The 17,160-nt window shown below is 48.3% G+C and overlaps 1 protein-coding gene across 1 annotated transcript in view; it reads right to left on the bottom strand.

Annotated features, from left to right (window-relative positions):
• Positions 1–10,784, bottom strand: part of GSK3A (glycogen synthase kinase 3 alpha) — a 35,019-nt gene extending 24,235 nt beyond the window's left edge. Inside the window, exons 1-4 of the mRNA XM_060258262.1 lie at positions 10,569–10,784; positions 7,471–7,658; positions 7,282–7,365; positions 4,120–4,230 (exon numbers count right to left, since the gene is read on the bottom strand). Coding sequence (XP_060114245.1) covers positions 4,120–4,230; positions 7,282–7,365; positions 7,471–7,658; positions 10,569–10,770 — 585 coding nt within the window. The 5' untranslated portion in view covers positions 10,771–10,784. The remainder of the gene's footprint in view (positions 1–4,119; positions 4,231–7,281; positions 7,366–7,470; positions 7,659–10,568) is intronic.
• Between the last annotated feature and the right edge of the window lie 6,376 nt (positions 10,785–17,160).

Here is a 17,160-nt window from a genome sequence, read left to right as displayed (position 1 = left end):
GATTTATATCCCACCCATTCTGCGAAGGCTCACGGCGGCTAACAACATCAAATAAACAGAGGCAACGTTAGAAGCGGTATTAAAACCCCAACAACAAAACAATCGAATAAAATCACAGTGGTGCTACTACATCTATTATAAACCACTAACAGACACCATAAATTTTAAATGACAAACCAATGTAATGTGAAGGTCAGTGGTGTTCTGACCAGGTTTGCATGTAGAACGTCAAATGAACAAAAACATACTTCACATGAACGAAAACATGCTTCAAAAGGATATTCCTACAATTCAGTTCAAAAGCAGTTCAACAAACTTTTCAATCACAAAGGAATATCCATATTCCAGTGTTTAGTTCATAGAGCTAAAGGAAGCCCTTCCAAAGACATCTGTTCTAGATATCAAGACATTTCATCCGTCTTTCTTCAGTTTGGAGGCTTATTTTTCAGTGGAGCCCAGTCTGTGCAACACATTCATAGAAGACCAACAAGATTCAAGACATATCTGACAGATTTCCAGGTTCTCCTTGTTCATTTGAAGTTCTATGTGCAAGCCTGGTTAGAACACCACTGACCTTCACATTACATTCGTTTATCGTTTAAAATTTATGGTGTCTCTTAGCGTTTTTTTATTTACACATTTGTACCCTAAGATCCTATAGTATTGCTATACTACATCTATTATGGGTAGGATCATATGGTGTCCTCCTCTCTCCAAGGCCACTGAATCCTAGGCAGTCGGTATTAATACAATAAGTCCAGGTGGGGTAGACAGCCCTCTCCCACTGAGATGTCATATGCCATCCGGAACAACTGTGATAAGTCCCGCAGGGCCCTGATGGCTTCTGGGAGATTCCAGATTATTGGGGCTGCCACAGAGAAGGCTCTGGTTCTGGTGGAATTTAGCCTAGCCTCTTTTAGCCCAGGGACAACCAGAAGATTTTGAGAACTTGAGAGCTTTCGGCACTAAAATCCCAGCTCATCTACTGAAATCCACGCAGGAAGTTGACGATAAGCAAAAGGGTGCCTACACAGTCTTATCTTTGAGATAACAAGAACATGAAAAGCGCCAGTTGAAACCAGAATGGGAGAAACTCGAGTGGGTATTAAGGAACTAGCCCTCATGGATATGTTATGTTTTCCTGCCCACATAATATACGCAGTGCTGAAAATCTGGATTTTTGTGGTCTGCCTTCCTTTCTCCTGACAAACCACCCTTTTCTGATTGAGATCTTTCAACTTACAATGCCAGACGCCCAAGACAAGGGCAAACTCTCAGCCAGATCATACAGAACGGAGATCCCAATTAGTGCTGACATTCCCGCTGATAAGAATAGAGCGGGCTCATCAGAGACAACTGCATTATACGTGTGCACACATGGGGGGGGGCGTTCTCGCACCTTCAAGACACACAGAAAAGCATAAACTGAGCCACAGCAATCTCTCAGGGCTAAATTTCTCTGCAGTCATCTGCAGGAAAAAACCATTCCTGTAACAAGACTGTGGTGTGTCATTTACACATATTTTTGTTAAGTGGCATTACTGAGAACGTCCCTTGCCACGACTCCCTCTGACCGAATGTCATGTGGAATGAAAAACAAAGACATGCACAAAAGGGACCAGATCCACAAATTCCTGGCCAGATGGAACAGGCCTGCGCATTCTCCAGATCTGCCTATCTGTAACACAATCCAGGGATTCTACAGCAGGATACCCAAAATTACACAAACGCTGTGATTCCACAAAGATAGACCCAGGTGGGCAGCCATGTTGGTCTGAAGCGACAGAACCAAGTAGGAGTCCAGTAGCACCTTTAAGACCAACAAAGTTTTATTCAGAATGTAAGCTTTCGTGTGCATGCGTACTTCATCTGGACAGGAACACCTCTGGGAAAGACATGTTCTCCATTTAATCCAGACTTCCAAGCAAAAGAGCAATTAACAGCCTCCATTTATTGCCTTATTGAGAGCCAATTTGGTGTAATGGTGAAGTGTGAGGACTCTTATCTGGGAGAACCGGGTTCGATTCCCCATTCCTCCACTTGCACCTGCTGGAATGGCCTTGGGTCAGCCATAGCTCTGGCAGAGGTTGTCCTTGAAAGAGCAGACTCTTATCTGGGAGAACCGGGTTCGATTCCCCACTCCTCCACCTGCACCTGCTGGAATGGCCTTGGGTCAGCCTAACTCTGGCAGAGGTTGTCCTAGAAAGGGCAGCTTCTGGCAGAGCTCTCTCAGCCCCACCCACCTCACAGGGTGTCTGTTGCAGGGGGTGGGGGAGGTAAAGGAGATTGTGACCGCTCTGAGACTCTGAGATTCAGAGTATAGGGCGGGATATAAATCCAATATCATCTTCTCCTTCTAATGACACTCTCACCGTCATTCGCCCATTCTGACATGTTGTTTTATTGGTTTCCCACGCAAATGCTATCCAGACCAAATGTTCTTTCAATTTGTTAATTTCACTCTTTTGCTACTGGATCCTAACTTTGTACTACTTTGCATTCCTAACCACTGCCCACCAGCTGTACGTAGCTCTGCTCACTGTACCCTATTCCACTGTCTGATGAGGTATGCCTGCATATGAAAGCTGACATTCCCAATAAAATTTTGTTGGTCTTACAGGCGCTACTGGACTCCTACTTTGTGATTCCACGTTAGGGCAGGATGAGGACTAAAAGGCACAAGATACAGCTTCCTAAAAATCTTCACTTACACATTTGTTATTTTATTTTTAAAACCACGTTTCTAAAAACATGCTTGAATGCACGCAAGGGCAACAACTGCTCAGAGATGGCCAAACGAGCTTTACAAGGACCCCGGATGGAGCTCTGGTTTCTCTTCGTATCTCCTCGCCCTTCCCTGTAACTGGCGCGGCAAGACGAGGTTGCACAAAACCCGCAGAATCGTCCAAATGAGGAATTAAGCAACATTTTAATTTGCACAGTTCGCAGAGATTGCAAAATTTAGACGTCTGTTCCCAGAAAAGTTAAAGAACAACAACAATGGCACACGCAGAGAATGTATCAAGTGGCGTCGCGCCAAATCAGACTGCTGGCAGTGGCTCTCCACTGCTCGAAGCCGAGAAACACCTGCGTCCTTGAGGCCCGCTGGATTCGAACCTGGAACCTGCCTCAGGCAAACCACGTGCTCGTCCACTGGGATGGAGCTCAGTCCCAGATTATGGTGCAAAGAGCAAAGGAAATCTGTCTTGAACCCGACACAGAAAAAAAATCACCAGCTGAGAACTGGCTATTAGTATTTGGAGATGGAGGCTCTTCTCCCACCGTACGACAAAGGGCACCGAAAGCGGTTATTGCCATCCTCCTTTGACCCTTAATGGCAATAAGGCTTTTTGTGTAGCAGGAACTCTTTTGCATATTGGGCCACACACCCTGATGTAGCCAGTCCTCCAAGAGCTTAAAGGTAAAGGTAGTCCCCTGTGCAAGCACCAGTAGTTTCCGACTCTGGGGTGACATTGCTTTCACAACGTTTTCACGGCAGACTTTTTACAGGGTGGTTTGTCCTTGCCTCCCCCAGTCATCTACACTCCCCTCGCAGCAAGCTAGGTACTCATTTTACCGACCTCGGAAGGGTGGAAGGCTGAGTCAACCTTGAGCCAGCTACCTGAACCCAGCTTCCACCGGGATCGAACTCAGGTTGTGAGCAGAGCTTAGGACTGCAGTACTGCAGTTTTACCAGTCTGCGCCACGGGGCACTTCTAATAAGAGCTTACAGGACTCTTATCACAGGGCCTTCTGCAAGCTCCAGGAGGACTGGCTACATCAGGGCTGTGTGGCTTAATATGCAAAGGGGTTCCTGCTACAAAAAAAAAGCCCCACAGTTCATGCGGAGGTGCAACGAAAGCTGCTTTACCCCGACTATGCAGCAGCAGCAAGCCTTTATTGGCATAAAACAGTTTTAGCAGTAAAATAGCAATATAAATAATATAAAATCCTAGATAATAGAGTACGTAGGGAGCTAATATACATAAAACAAGTAAAATATATATGAGTCAAGTTTAGCCAAATTAAATCATTAAAACAAATAAAATGCGGTCACTTAAGCTCAGAATTCTAGATACCCTGACTAGGAAGGGTCCCAAGCCCGGAGTCGGCTCCTACCTTCACGTAGATGACAGGGATGGTCTGTTTGGCTTTGGTGAAGTGGCGAGCCACTCGGTAGACCGTCTCGGGCACGTAGTCCAGGACTAGATTAAGATAAACCTCGTCCTTCTGCAACAGGATGGGGGAATTAAAAAAAGGAGGTGAGGGGGAACACCCTGGCCGATTTCACCTTACAGAACAACAGTGGGCAACTCCGAGGGATGCGGAGAGAACTCTTTTTTTGCTACTCAGGGATGCCCTTATAAGTTGAGCTTTCATTTAATTGCTGCCCTTGACTGATCCAAGAGTACCGATAGCCTCCCACCGCCTTATTATCACAACACAAAACGATGCATGCTGGGTTTCTAAAACAAAAGGCGCTTCTGCTCCCTACCAATGTTCTAGCTCAGGGGTGTCGAACTCATTTGTTATGAGGGTCAAATTCGACACAAATGAGACCTTGTCGGGCCGGGCTGTGCGTGTACCTATTTATGATTAGCTAGCAGAGATATAAACTTTATAAAGGACATAGACAGACACAAAGATTTTTTTTTAAAAAAATACTTAAAACATTAGCACTTGTTGATCTTAAAGGTGCTTTCATTGTATCTCTCCCATGGGATCAAGGGAACTTGGCCAAAGGAAGCTCTGGCCAGTTTGGTGCAGTGGTTAAGTGTGTGGACTTTTATCTGGGAGAACCGGGTTTGAATCCCCACTCCTCCACTTGCACCTGCTGGAATGGCCTTGGGTCAGCCATAGCTCTCGTAGGAGTTGTCCTTGAAAGGGCAGCTGCCGTAAGAGCTCTTAGCCCCACCTACCTCACAGGGTGTCTGTTGTGTGTGTGGGGGGAATGTAAAGGAGATTGTGACCACTCTGAAATTCAGAGTATAGGTCAGGATATAAATCCAATAATCTTCTTCCTTTCTTCCCCAGGGGATGAGGAGGGGGAGGAGCCTCAGCCAATAGAAGGAAGAGAGGCTTGGCTCAGTAGCTCTGCTGTGCAACTGAGAGAGCCTAACAAAGCAAGCTATCCCTCTCCCCCTTCCTCCCCAAAGGAGGAACCTCAGCCAATGGAGAAAACAGGTTTCGCTCTATAGCTCCTGTGCAATTGAGAAAGCCTGGCAAAGCAAGCTGAGATGCAGAAGGAAGCAAGAGAGAAGGAAGCAGATGACAGCCAGTTGCTCGGGGGCCTGATAGGAGCCCTCCGGGGGCCTGACCTGGCCCCTGGGCCACATGTTTGACATCTTTGGCCTAGGCTATTCAGCTCAGGGAGGTTATGTTGTACCAAATATTAAGTGCTCATACTCAAAGGTCCTCTGCTGTTACCACTCCCCGTATCTCTGGGGCTGAGTTGCAAGGGGAAAGAAACCTGCAGCTGACCTCTGACGAACTGTGCCTTTTGCTAGGCACTAGCGCGCACACAAAATGCCAAAGGGCTGGAAGCCAGGAGATCAATTAAAAGGAGTCTCAATTCATTACTGTAATGAGCCCCTACGGCCTGGATTTAAGTAGTAGTAAAGATTCACCCATAGGAACCGCCGTACTTGTCTCATTACCCAGAGTCCACATACACAAGAGATACTTTCTCAAGGCCTGGAAAGTTTCCCCCCCCCCCCCCATTTTATTTTGTTTCTGGAAAGAAGTGCAGTGGGATAAAGATCAGGAGTCCAGCAATTCCAGCTTGGCCTTCGCTGAGCAAGCGGTATGAACAACATGCAGTTAACTGATACAAATCAGCCGCAAATGTTCTCCCCGTTCGGCCTTCAGGGCAGAAGACACTGCTCTTGTTAACGGTTTTACCCCACAGACAAGATTGCCGCCTCCCTCGCACTCTGTGTTTAATTAATCCACCCTCCCCTGTTTCATATTCACGGTTGCTAATGACACACTTAAACGACCGCTTCGTCCAATTCAGAAAGGCGGGGGAGAAATACGCCTCAGTTGTGAAAGCAATAGCGGTGGAAAGGAGCAGCTAACTTATTCAGGATAAGCGAATACAGGGCACCCCTACAGCAGGGGTGGCCAAACTTGCTTAACTTAAGAGCCGTGTAGAATAAATGTCAGATGTCTGAGAGCCGCAAGACATGGCCATCAGATGTTTGAGAGCTGCAAGACAGGGAGGGAGGAAAGCAAACAGGAGGGAGAGAGAGGTGGAAAGAAAGCAACTTTAACTTTAAATGCATTCTCCAAGCTGCCAACTAGCTCGGCTTGGAGAAGCGATTTAAAGAGACAAATGCCTCCTCTAAGCTGGCCAACAGGGCAGTGGGGGCTTCAAGAGCCAGACAGTATGTGTGGAAGAGCCACATGTGGCTCCCAAGCCATGGTTTGGCCACCCCTGCCCTATAGGGAAAGGCAGATCTATTCCTTCTGTGGGCTATTGGATAAACATCTGGAGCAGAGGTCCATCAGTGACTATTAGCCACAGCATATTGTTGGAACTCTCTGTCTGGGGCAGTGATGCTCTGTATTCTTGGTGCTTGGGGGGGGGCAACAGTGGAGGGCTTCTAGTATTCTGGCCCCACTGGGGGATCTCCTGATGGCACTTGGGTTTTTTGGCCACTGTGCGATACAGAGTGTTGGACTGGATGGGGCATTGGCCTGATCCAACATGGCTTCTCTTATGTTTTTACAGCAAGGTTCAAGAGGGGATTGGATAAACATGTGGAGCAGAGGTCCATCAGTGGCTATTGGCCTCAGGGCATTGATGGAACACTCTGTCTGGGGCAGCGATGCTCTGTATTCTGGGTGCTTGAGGGGGGCACAGTGGGAGGGCTTCTAGTCCCACTGGTGGACCTCCTGATGGCAACTGGGTTTTTTTGGCCACTGTGTGACACAGAGTGTTGGACTGGATGGGCCACTGGCCTGAACCAACATGACTTCCCTTATGTTCTTATGATGGGCTAGCTTACTACAAGCAAGGGGTTTTTTTTAACAGGAGAATCCATTAAAAACATGACACTTCTCCCCCCCCCCCCACTCCCCTCAGCAATTTGAAGTGGAAAATCAACAGCTGATTCTGCGTAGTTCATGGACTTTTTTTTTTTTTGGCCACTGTGTGACCCAGAGTGTTGGACTGGATGGGCCATTGGCCTGATCCAACATGGCTTCTCTTATGTCCTTTTTGAGCGACGCTCACAGCAAGCCATTCCCTCCCCGCCAACCTTTCAGGAGCCTCCTCACCTTCTCCCCACTTGAGTAGAAGAAATACCGCAGGCGAACGATGTTGCAGTGATCTAGCTTCCGCATGATCTGGAGTTCCCGATTCTGAGAGCGGTCCGAGACGGGGAAAAGAACCAAAGTTAGTTGCGCAATCTCAACGGCAAACGTGTGAAAAAGAGAGATGGAAACAACATGCAATTGACGGCTCACCTTGAACCGCTTATCTTGCAACACCTTCTTGATCGCCACCAGCTCCCCGGAGTCCGCCAGCCGGGCCTGGTAGACAACTCCAAATGACCCATTGCCAATGACCCTGATGTCCGAGTAGGAGACTTCTTGGGGACGATCGGGGCCCTGGCCGGGCGTGGCCACCACGGTGGTCACTTTGCTGCTATCTCCTAGACGAGAAATGAGGAGGGGAGAACATGAGGTCCAGACCTTTGCCAATAAGAACATCAGAAGAGCCCTGCCGGATCAGACCAGTGGTCCATCTAGTCCAGCATCCTGTCTCATACAGTGGCCAACCAGTTCCTCTGGAGAGCCAACAACAGGGCACAGAGACCTAGGCCTTCATAAGAACATCAGAAGAGCCCTGCTGGATCAGATCAGTGGTCCAGCCAGCCCAGCATCCTGTATCGCACAGTGGCCAACCAGTTCCTCTGGAGGTCCAACCACAGGGTAGAGAGGCCAAGGCCTTCATAAGAACATCAGAAGAGCCCTGCTGGATCAGATCAGTGGTCCAGCCAGCCCAGCATCTTGTATCGCACAGTGGCCAACCAGTTCCTCTGGAGGTCCAACCACAGGGTAGAGAGGCCAAGGCCTTCATAAGAACATCAGAAGAGCCCTGCTGGATCAGACCAGTGGTCCATCTAGTCTAGTATCTTGTCTCATACAGTGGCCAACCAGTTCCTTTGGAGGGCCAACAACAGGGCACAAAGACCTAGGCCCTCATAAGAACATCAGAAGAGCCCTGCCGGATCAGACCATTGGTCCATCTAGTCCAGCATTGCAGCTCACACAGTGGCCAGCCAGTTCCTCTGGAGGGCCAACAGGGCACAGAGGCTGAGGCCTTCTCTTGATGTTGCCCCCTGGCTCTCAGAGGCTCAGTGCCAATCCCTCAGCTCTCTGAATACAGGACAACTAATGCATCCCTCCCCCCCACCCATGGCAAACGTATCAACTTGTGTCACTGAGCTGTCTACCTTATTTTGAGACGCATCTTGCCCCATCAGAGGTACCTGCAATCCTGGCATGTAAATCCTTAAACTACAGTGCTCCCTTATCTAACTGCTGCAGTGCTAACATACCCAATCGCTAAAGGAGAGTAATGGGGTGCCCCTGGACAAAACCTGAGATCGCCTTCAGAGCCATCTTAAGCTGAGATGGTGCTAGAAAGTGCCATTCCATTGCTGATTTCTGGCAACCCCACGGGGTATTCAAAGCGAGAGATGTCCAGAGGTGGTTTGCCTCTGCAGAGCAATCCCCAGACTTTCTTGGTGGTCTCCTATTCAAGAACTGACTCCTGTTCAAGCCCACCTTGTTTGGCTTCTGAGATCTGATGAGACTGGTCTAGCCTGGGGCATCCAAGTCAGGGCAGAGACAAACAGGGGTGGCTTTCCATCGCCTACCTCTGCATAGCGCCCCTGGACTTCCTTGACAGTCTCCCACTCAAGTACTGACCGGGGTCCACCCTGCTTAGTTTCCGAGATCAGACGATCCCGCACCACCCAAGCTAGGGTTTAAGCAGAGCTGTCGCCTTCTTACTCCACTGGGGTTTGAAGGGCGCGGCTAAGTTTAGGATGGCTCTATGGAGGGAGGGGGGGCTGAGGACCTGGGCCCACACCCCGTTCTTTTGGAAAGGCAGAAGACAGTTTTGCCGACCTGAGCTTTTACTCTAAATGCTTTCTCTCTTCTCCACCCCATAGCCACACACACCCTTCCTCCCATCCCCTGCCCCCTCTGCCACGCCCATTCTGCGGTTGCCAGGCAACCGCTCTGCACTCCCCCCCTTCTCCTTCCCTCCTCCTCCTTTAAAAACCTCAATCATTGCCTTTGTCCAGCCCTGTTTTTCCCCACCGGCCCTGCGGAGGCTGAGCTGTCCACTCCCCCCCCCCCCACTTTCAGACAACCTGTCCCGCCTGCCCTCTCCATTCCCACGATACCCTTAACCTCGACACGTGGGGCGGACCCCGCTTCCCTGCTCTTGCCCAGAAACGCTCACCTGCCCACCCCAAAAAGCAGGACACCCATGCAAACCCTTTCTAAAGCAAGGCAACCTTGCCCGCTGCTCGCTCGAGCAAAGACACCCCCCCTCAAAGATCGCTTCCCAGCAGACAAATAGACAGACGACCCCCCACCCTTTCACCCAGCATTAACCCTTCCCTTTCCCCAACCTCAGAGGTCTCCTCTTTCCCTCCCCCTCCCAAATCCCTCAGGCAGGTCTGGCTCACAAGATTGGGGGGGGGGGGCTCCAGCCACTTCTGAGGCACCCCCTCCAAATTCTGTCCCCCATCCCCAAATGAATCAATTTTCATTTATTCGTTTCTTCTTCCCCCCCAGCTCGATCAAAGACCACCCCCCCCCCCAGAGAAAGACCCTCTCCCAGCAGGCAGACAAACAACTCCCCCACCCTTTCAACCAGCATTAACCCTTCCCTTTCCCCAACCTCAGGGGCCTCTCCTTTTCTTCCCCTTCCCAGATCCCTCAAGCAGGTCTGGCTCTCAAAATGGGGGAGTTGGCTCGGAAGAGGCTGGTGGGGGGCGGTCCATTTTCATTTATTCCAGGGGTGGCCAGATTGTGGCTCTGTCACACATACTGTGCTGCTCTCAAAGCCCCTTGTGCTTTCCTCACACCCCATTGGGCTGGCCTGAAAAAAGCATTTGTCTCTTTGAACCGTTTCTGGCAAGCCAGCTGGCAGCTTGGACGATGCATTTAAAGTTGCCTTCTTTCCACCTCTCCTCCCCATCTATTTGCTTGCTTGCCTGCCTGGCTGTCAAACATCTGACGTTCCATCTTGCGGCTCTCAAACATCTGACGTTTATTCTATGTGGCTCTTGCGTTAAGCAAGTTCGGCCACCCCCTGATTTATTCGTTTCCTCTCCCCGCAGCTCAGCAGTCTCCATCTCTCCCCCCAACCCCTCAGTCCCCCCCCCCGTTCTCCATCTCCCCCCAGACACCCCCTTCTCCCCTCCCCTTTTTGGCCCCCTCCCCCTCGGAGCCCATTCAATCCCCTCCCCCACCAGTCCTTTGTCCCTCCCCTCCGCCTCCCGGGCGGGAGAGTCCTCTTCTCGTCCCCTCCCTTGACTTACGCCCCAGCTTGAGCCCCGGGAAGGAACCGACGCCCGTGCTGGTGCTGCCGCCGCCTCCCCCCGGCCCAGGCCCTGCGGCCCCCCCGGGCTTCCCGCCCGGCGCTGCGGCCGAGGTGGGGGCGGTGGAGGGGGCGCCGCCGGTGGGGTCCGCGAAAGAGCTCGTCCTGGGCCGGGAAGAGCCGCCGCCGCTGCCGCTGCTCATGATGAGGCCGGGACCGGGGGCCGCGCTGGCTGCCTGGCTCCGTCTGAGGCGGCTCCGGAGCCGGCCCAGCCCGGCCCTATCGCGAGGGCGTGTGGGGATTGGAGTCCCCGCTGCCCTCCGCCGCGTCGGCTGAGACGGCGAGGAGGACTACATCTCCCGACGGCCGCTGCGGCGCTGGGACGGGCCCTTCAGGCTCTTGCCGAATGGCATGATGGGAGATGGAGTTCCGGGATCCTTCCAACGCTCTGTCGATTTCCCGGCTGGGAGACTTCAGATCCCGGCATGCCATGCGCGCGAAGGGAACGCCCACAGCGAGGCACGGCGGGAAAGCGAGTCCGCAAGCTGTACAGTGGCTAGCGAGGAGCTGAGGGAAACGGACTGCGTTTCCCAGGATTCCCCGCGCAACCGCGGGTAACCTATCTCGGAGCGGGAGCACAACGGCCATCATGTGAACAAGGAGGGAAGTGTGAAGAGAAAGCTTGACTGCTGCTGTAGCAGGAAAGCAGTGCCGGTTCCTCTTGAACGTCAAGAGCGTGTCTGGCTTAACTTTGGGCCCACCTCACTTCGCAATCCATAATCGCCTCAAATAAATGAGGAACCACAAACGGAGGCCCAATCATTCTGCGCCGCGGTGCACGATGGGAGGGATTTTTTTTACCGTGGCTCGGCATCGAGCTCCCAAGATGCTCAGCGCGGGACCCCGTGGCTCTCTGGGAAACGAAGTCCTGAGTGGAACTAGTCCGCTCCACCGGGCGCGTACTACTACTCCCATCGTGCACCGCGAGAAGAAAAGGTGCCGCTGCAAGCGATTGAGCATCGCAACGCCAAGCGACCGGGTGTGGCGGGGCGTGTTACTGAGGTGAAAGCGAGCTTTTAGTCGCTGACGGAAGATGCGGCAGAAGAAATGGTTGCGGAAATCACCGGCCGTAGCTGCGCAGAAACTAGAAGACTACAACTCCCGGAATGCAATGCGTTGGGAAGACGATTCTTTTCACAGCAGGCGCTGGGGAGATGGTGAGACGCTACTCCCGCCATGCACCACGCTGCGTCCAAGGGATATGTGGGAAATGCAGTCCAGTTCCTAGCAAAGTAAGGGGTGGGGTGGGAATTCTTCATTTCGCCAGCAAGCCAAAGGTGTTGTGATTAAAAATGCATCATATAGAATATATTATATTAAGATATCATGAGTATGCATCAGTCAGTCCGTGTATTTACGGTCACAGACCAAGTAAAACACAACAATTTAAAAGCTTCAGCACAGAAGATAAAATCTATGCTATAATAAGTATTTAGAAAATAATTTTTTTTAATATTGTCTTTTCTAAATACTTATTCTTTTCTTATGTTCAGAGTACGAAAAAGAGCAAGGACGTGGTAGACCCATTGCGAGGGCAAGAAAGTGAAATTGTAACAGGTTATGAAGAGAGGGTGGAACTGCTCAATTCCTGCTTTTTTCAGTTTTCTCTTCTGAGGGGAACGGTGCTCAACATGGCAAAAACAGAACATACAAGGAGGGTATGAAGTTCCAACCTAGGATCAGCATAGGGGTAGTACATAAACACCTAGTTTCTTTAAATGAAACTAAGTCCTCAGGGCCAGATGAACTGCATCCAAGGGTTCTAAAAGAGCTTGCGGATGTAATTTCTGAGCCTTGGAGAACAGGAGAGGTGCCGGAAGACTGGAGGCGGGTGAATGTTGTCCCCATCTTCAAGAAGGGGAAAAAAGACGATCTGGGTAACTACCGACCCGTCAGCTGGACGTCTATTACCTGGAAAAGTTTTAGAACAAATCATCAAACAGTCAGTCCTGGAACATTTAGAAAGAATGGATGTGATTACTAAGAGCCAGAATGGGTTTCTCAAGAACAAGTCATGTCAGACTAACCTGATCTCCTTTCCTGAGAAAGTGACTACCTTGCTGGATCAGGGGAATGCTCTAGACATCGTTTATCTGGATTTCAGTAAGGCTTTTGATAAGGTTCCACATACTATCCTTGTTGAAAAGTCGTTAAAATGTGGTTTGGATCCTGTAACCGTTAGGTGGATCTGTCACTGGTTGACAGAGCACACCCAAAGAGTGCTTGTGAACGGTTCATCCTCTTGGAGAGGAGTGACAGGTGGAGTGCGTCAAGGATCTGTCCTGGGAACTGTTTTCTTCAACATCTTTATCAATGATTTGAATGAAGGAATAGAGGGAATGCTTATTAAATTTGCAGATGATACTAAATTGGGAGGGATTGTAAACACAGAAGAAGACAGGATACAGGATGACCTTGACAGGCTGGAAAACTGGGCTAAAATCAATAAAATGAATTTTAACAGGAATAAATGTAAAGTTCTTCATTTAGGTAGGAAAAATCCAATGCATGGTTATAGGATGGGGGAGACTTGTCTTAGCAGTAGTATGTGCGAAAAGGATCTAGGGGTCTTAGTGGATTATACACTGAACATAACAGTGTGATGCGTTGGCAAAAAAGGCAAATGTAATTTTGGGCTGTATCAACAGAAGTATAGTGTCCAGATCACGTGATGTGACGGTATTGTTTTACTCTGCTCTGGTAAGACCTCACCTGGAGTATTGTGTTCAGTTTTGGGCCCCACATTTTAAGAAAGATATAGACAAGCTGGAACGGGTCCAGAAGAAGGCGACGAAGATGGTGAGGGGTCTGGAGACCAAGTCCTATGAGGAAAGGTTGAAGGAGCTGGGCATGTTTAGCCTGAAGGGGAGGTGGCTGAGAGGTGATATGATCACCATCTTCAAGTACTTGAAGATATAGAGGACGGTGTGGAATTGTTTTCTGTGCCCCCGGAAGGTAGGACCAGAACCAATGGGTTGAAATTAAATCAAAAGAGTTTCCGGCTCAACATTAGGAAGAACTTCTTGACCGTTAGAGCGATTCCTCAGTGGAACAGGCTTCCTCGGGAGGTGGTGGGCTCTCCTTCCTTGGAGGTTTTTCAACAGAGACTAGATGGCCATCTGACAGCAATGAAGATCCTGTGAATTTAGGGGGAGGTGTTTGTGAGTTTCCTGAATTGTGCAGGGGTTGGACTAGATGACCCTAGAGATCCCTTCCAACTCTGTGATTCTATATGTTCAATATAATTTATAAAAGTTACATCAAAATGCAAGTTAAAACAACATCTTAAAGCTGAGAAGCAGTAAAATTAGTCTGATACTATAACGTCTACCTCTTTTAGCCTCACAATAACCGTATAAAGAAGCAGGTCATTCTTAGACATTTTATTCATTTGCGCTATAGTTCTCCTTTCTCGTTCAGACTCAAGGCGTATCACATAATGTAAATCGGTGCAATGGAATAAGCCATTTCATGAGGCAAGTAATAGGGCGAGGAGTACAGAAATCTGAAGCAAAGTGTGTCAAATATGTTTTGTAGCAATGCTGGAAAATGGAAGTACATTTCCAGAAAACGGTGTAGTGACAGTAAGGAAATATATACAGCAAATACAGATAATATATGGTGCTCATCAATAGTTTTAAGAAAGTGGGTGGAGCCAGATGGGCTTTTGCCCAGCAGGGCTTCTGATTGGTTTGTTGGAGATTTGATTAACTGGGCAGATTTTTGAAAATGTTGCTTTGACAGCAACTGCTACCATAACACAAGGATTTTCACTGTGCTACTCTAGTTATACAGTAATCATTTTTTGGCTGGCTCCGCCTGCAGCAGCCGCCATTTTGTGGCTGCATCTACCACACTATGTCATCATTCCAGAGGTTCCCACAGGCTCAAAGAAGTTTGGGACCCCTGATATATACCTTATCCAGTACTATATATATAGTATTGTAGTGGACAGAGAGAGAGAGATACACACAGGGCCTTTTTTGAGCAGGAACGCACAAGAATGCAGTTACGGCTGGCATGGCATCAGGGTATGTGGCCTAATATGCAAATAAGTTCCTGCTGGGCTTTTTTTTTACAAAAAGCCCTGTATATATACACATACCTACACACCCCTTATACAGAAGTGTGTGTGTGTGTATATATATATATATATATATATATATATATATATATATATATATATATATATATATATACCTTATCCAATACCAATAGTATAGAAATTCATGTAGTCCTAGTTCACAGCGAAGTTTCTCTCGTTAAAGTCCAGTACGAGATAGCCACTGTTCTACTTTGCCCTGTACTTTTTACAAAGTACATTTTAAATTTGTGATTTGCCATTTATTTCACATAAATAAGCAGCAGAGCAAGGAATTTATGAAGTTTGATGCAACAATGTATTCCAGTGTAAATAGATTCTCCAGGTTTCTATGAATGTACGGTATTTATTTATTTATTTACTTTATAACCTACCCTCTCCCTTTTAGCAGGGCTCAGGGCAGATAACAACAATAAATTAGGTTAAACCCTTTAACAAATATCTAAAACCATTCTCGCGTTACACAAATTTTAAATTATCGTTATAAAATAATTCCTGTTACGACAGCATAAAGCAGGATACTAAAAAAAGTCACAATATGTTAAGAAAAACTGAAAGCCCTGTGGTCTGATGTGCTTTGGCCCATAAAACAGATGGAAAATACTGGAGACACAGATGCATGGAAGGGGTCTGTCTACTTATTTGGTGGCCTTATCTGAAGGCCGAGTTATTCTTGCAAAGGCTTGTTGGCCTTATTAACTAAACTACAGTTATTTCTAGTCCTGTTTCTGGTGTGATGCTCTAGGAATCGCAGTCAAACTCTATGGTACCATAGAATTTTATCGCGAGTCCTACAGCATCTCTAGCATGACATCCCAGTGCACTGATGTCACTTCTGGGTGACGCCATTGTGCTGTGTGCGTGAGGAACGAGTCCCCCGCCACAATGGCGGAGGGACTTGGCAACTGTAGAGACAGAAGATTAAACAGAGATTTTATTTTATATATCAGCTTTGGCTAAATTATTCATATACAAAAATTGGCTTCAAATTTTATACTGATAGTCAAGGATGTGTAGTCAATTTTATTTTTGATCTTGCAGAACAAGATAATCTGTACTTTTGCTAGGAATGGACTAAATTTGTGAGTTTTTATCATCGGCAACATTAAAAAAATTAACCGAAGCCGCATGTGCTGACTTTGTCTACAGATTACCGAGATAATTAACAATTACTGCTGCTGTGTTGGCGCTCTGTGTTGCTGAACTTTGAAAATAATTTTAAAACCTACAGCATAAAGCAATAAGCTTATATTAAAACATAAGTCAAGATTTCCCAGTGGGTGGTGAACCAGCAACAACAACAAAAGAAAGATTTCCTTTGCTTTTTTAAAAAAAAAAAGAGAGACCAGAGAAGAGCACACACAGCCTCGCCCAGAGAGTGCATTTCACACTGGCATGGGCAAAGCTAAGGGGCATAGCCTCCTCGGGCAAGCGGTACCCAGTGAAGCTTGGCACAATTTGTCTGACTGCCGGTGCAGCTTGAGAGAACTTTCATACCTTTTCAGACTCCAATATGCTTCCGAAGCATGCAGAGAATTAGAGTGGCTTATTGTGTTATTTCTAGTTAGGGTTGCCAATCCCCAGGTGAGGGCAGGGGATCCCCCGGTTTGGAGACCCTCCCCCCGCTTCAGGGTAATCAGAAAGCGGAGGGGAGGGGAGGGAAATGTCTGCTGGGAACTCATGATTCCCTAAGAAGGCTTATTCCCATAGAAAATAATGGAGAATTGATCTGCGGGTATCTGGGGCTCTGGGGCCCTGTTTTTTGAGGTAGAGGCACCAGATTTTCGGTATAGCATCCAGTGACTCTCTCCAATATACTCTCTAAGTTTCAAAAAGATTGGACCAGGGGGTCCAATTCTATGAGCCCCCAAAGAAGGTGCCCCTATCCTTCATTATTTCCTATGGACGGAAGGCATTTAAAAAGGTGTGCAGTCCCTTGAAATGTGATGGCCAGAACTCCCTTTGGAGTTCAATTATGCTTGTCACACCCTTGCTCCTGGCTCCACCCCAATGTCTCCTGACTCCACCCCCCAAAGCCCCCAGATATTTCATGAATTAGACTTGGCAACCCTATTTCTAGTCCTGTTTCCAGTGTGATGCTCTAGGAATCGCGGTAAAACTCTATAGTACCATAAGAGTTTTATGGCAAGTCCTGGAGCATCCCTAGCACGACGTCCCCGGCGCACTGATGTCATCCATGGAGGAATTAGAGTGGCTTATAGTGTTACTCTGGGGAAGGCAACGGCAAACCACCCTGTAAAAAGTCTGCCTTGAAAACGTCATGATGTGACGTCACCCCAGAGTTGGAAACAACTGGTGCTTGCACAGGGGACTACCTTTACCTTTATAGTGTTACTTCCAGTCCGAATGCTAAAGGATAAGCAGAATTCTATAGCCCACTGCCTGTCAGAAAAGAACAGCGCATGGACAA

This window comes from Heteronotia binoei, chromosome 17, assembly GCF_032191835.1.
Source record: "Heteronotia binoei isolate CCM8104 ecotype False Entrance Well chromosome 17, APGP_CSIRO_Hbin_v1, whole genome shotgun sequence".
NCBI classification, from domain to species: domain Eukaryota; kingdom Metazoa; phylum Chordata; class Lepidosauria; order Squamata; family Gekkonidae; genus Heteronotia; species Heteronotia binoei.
This window is presented reverse-complemented; position numbering and strand designations above follow the sequence as displayed.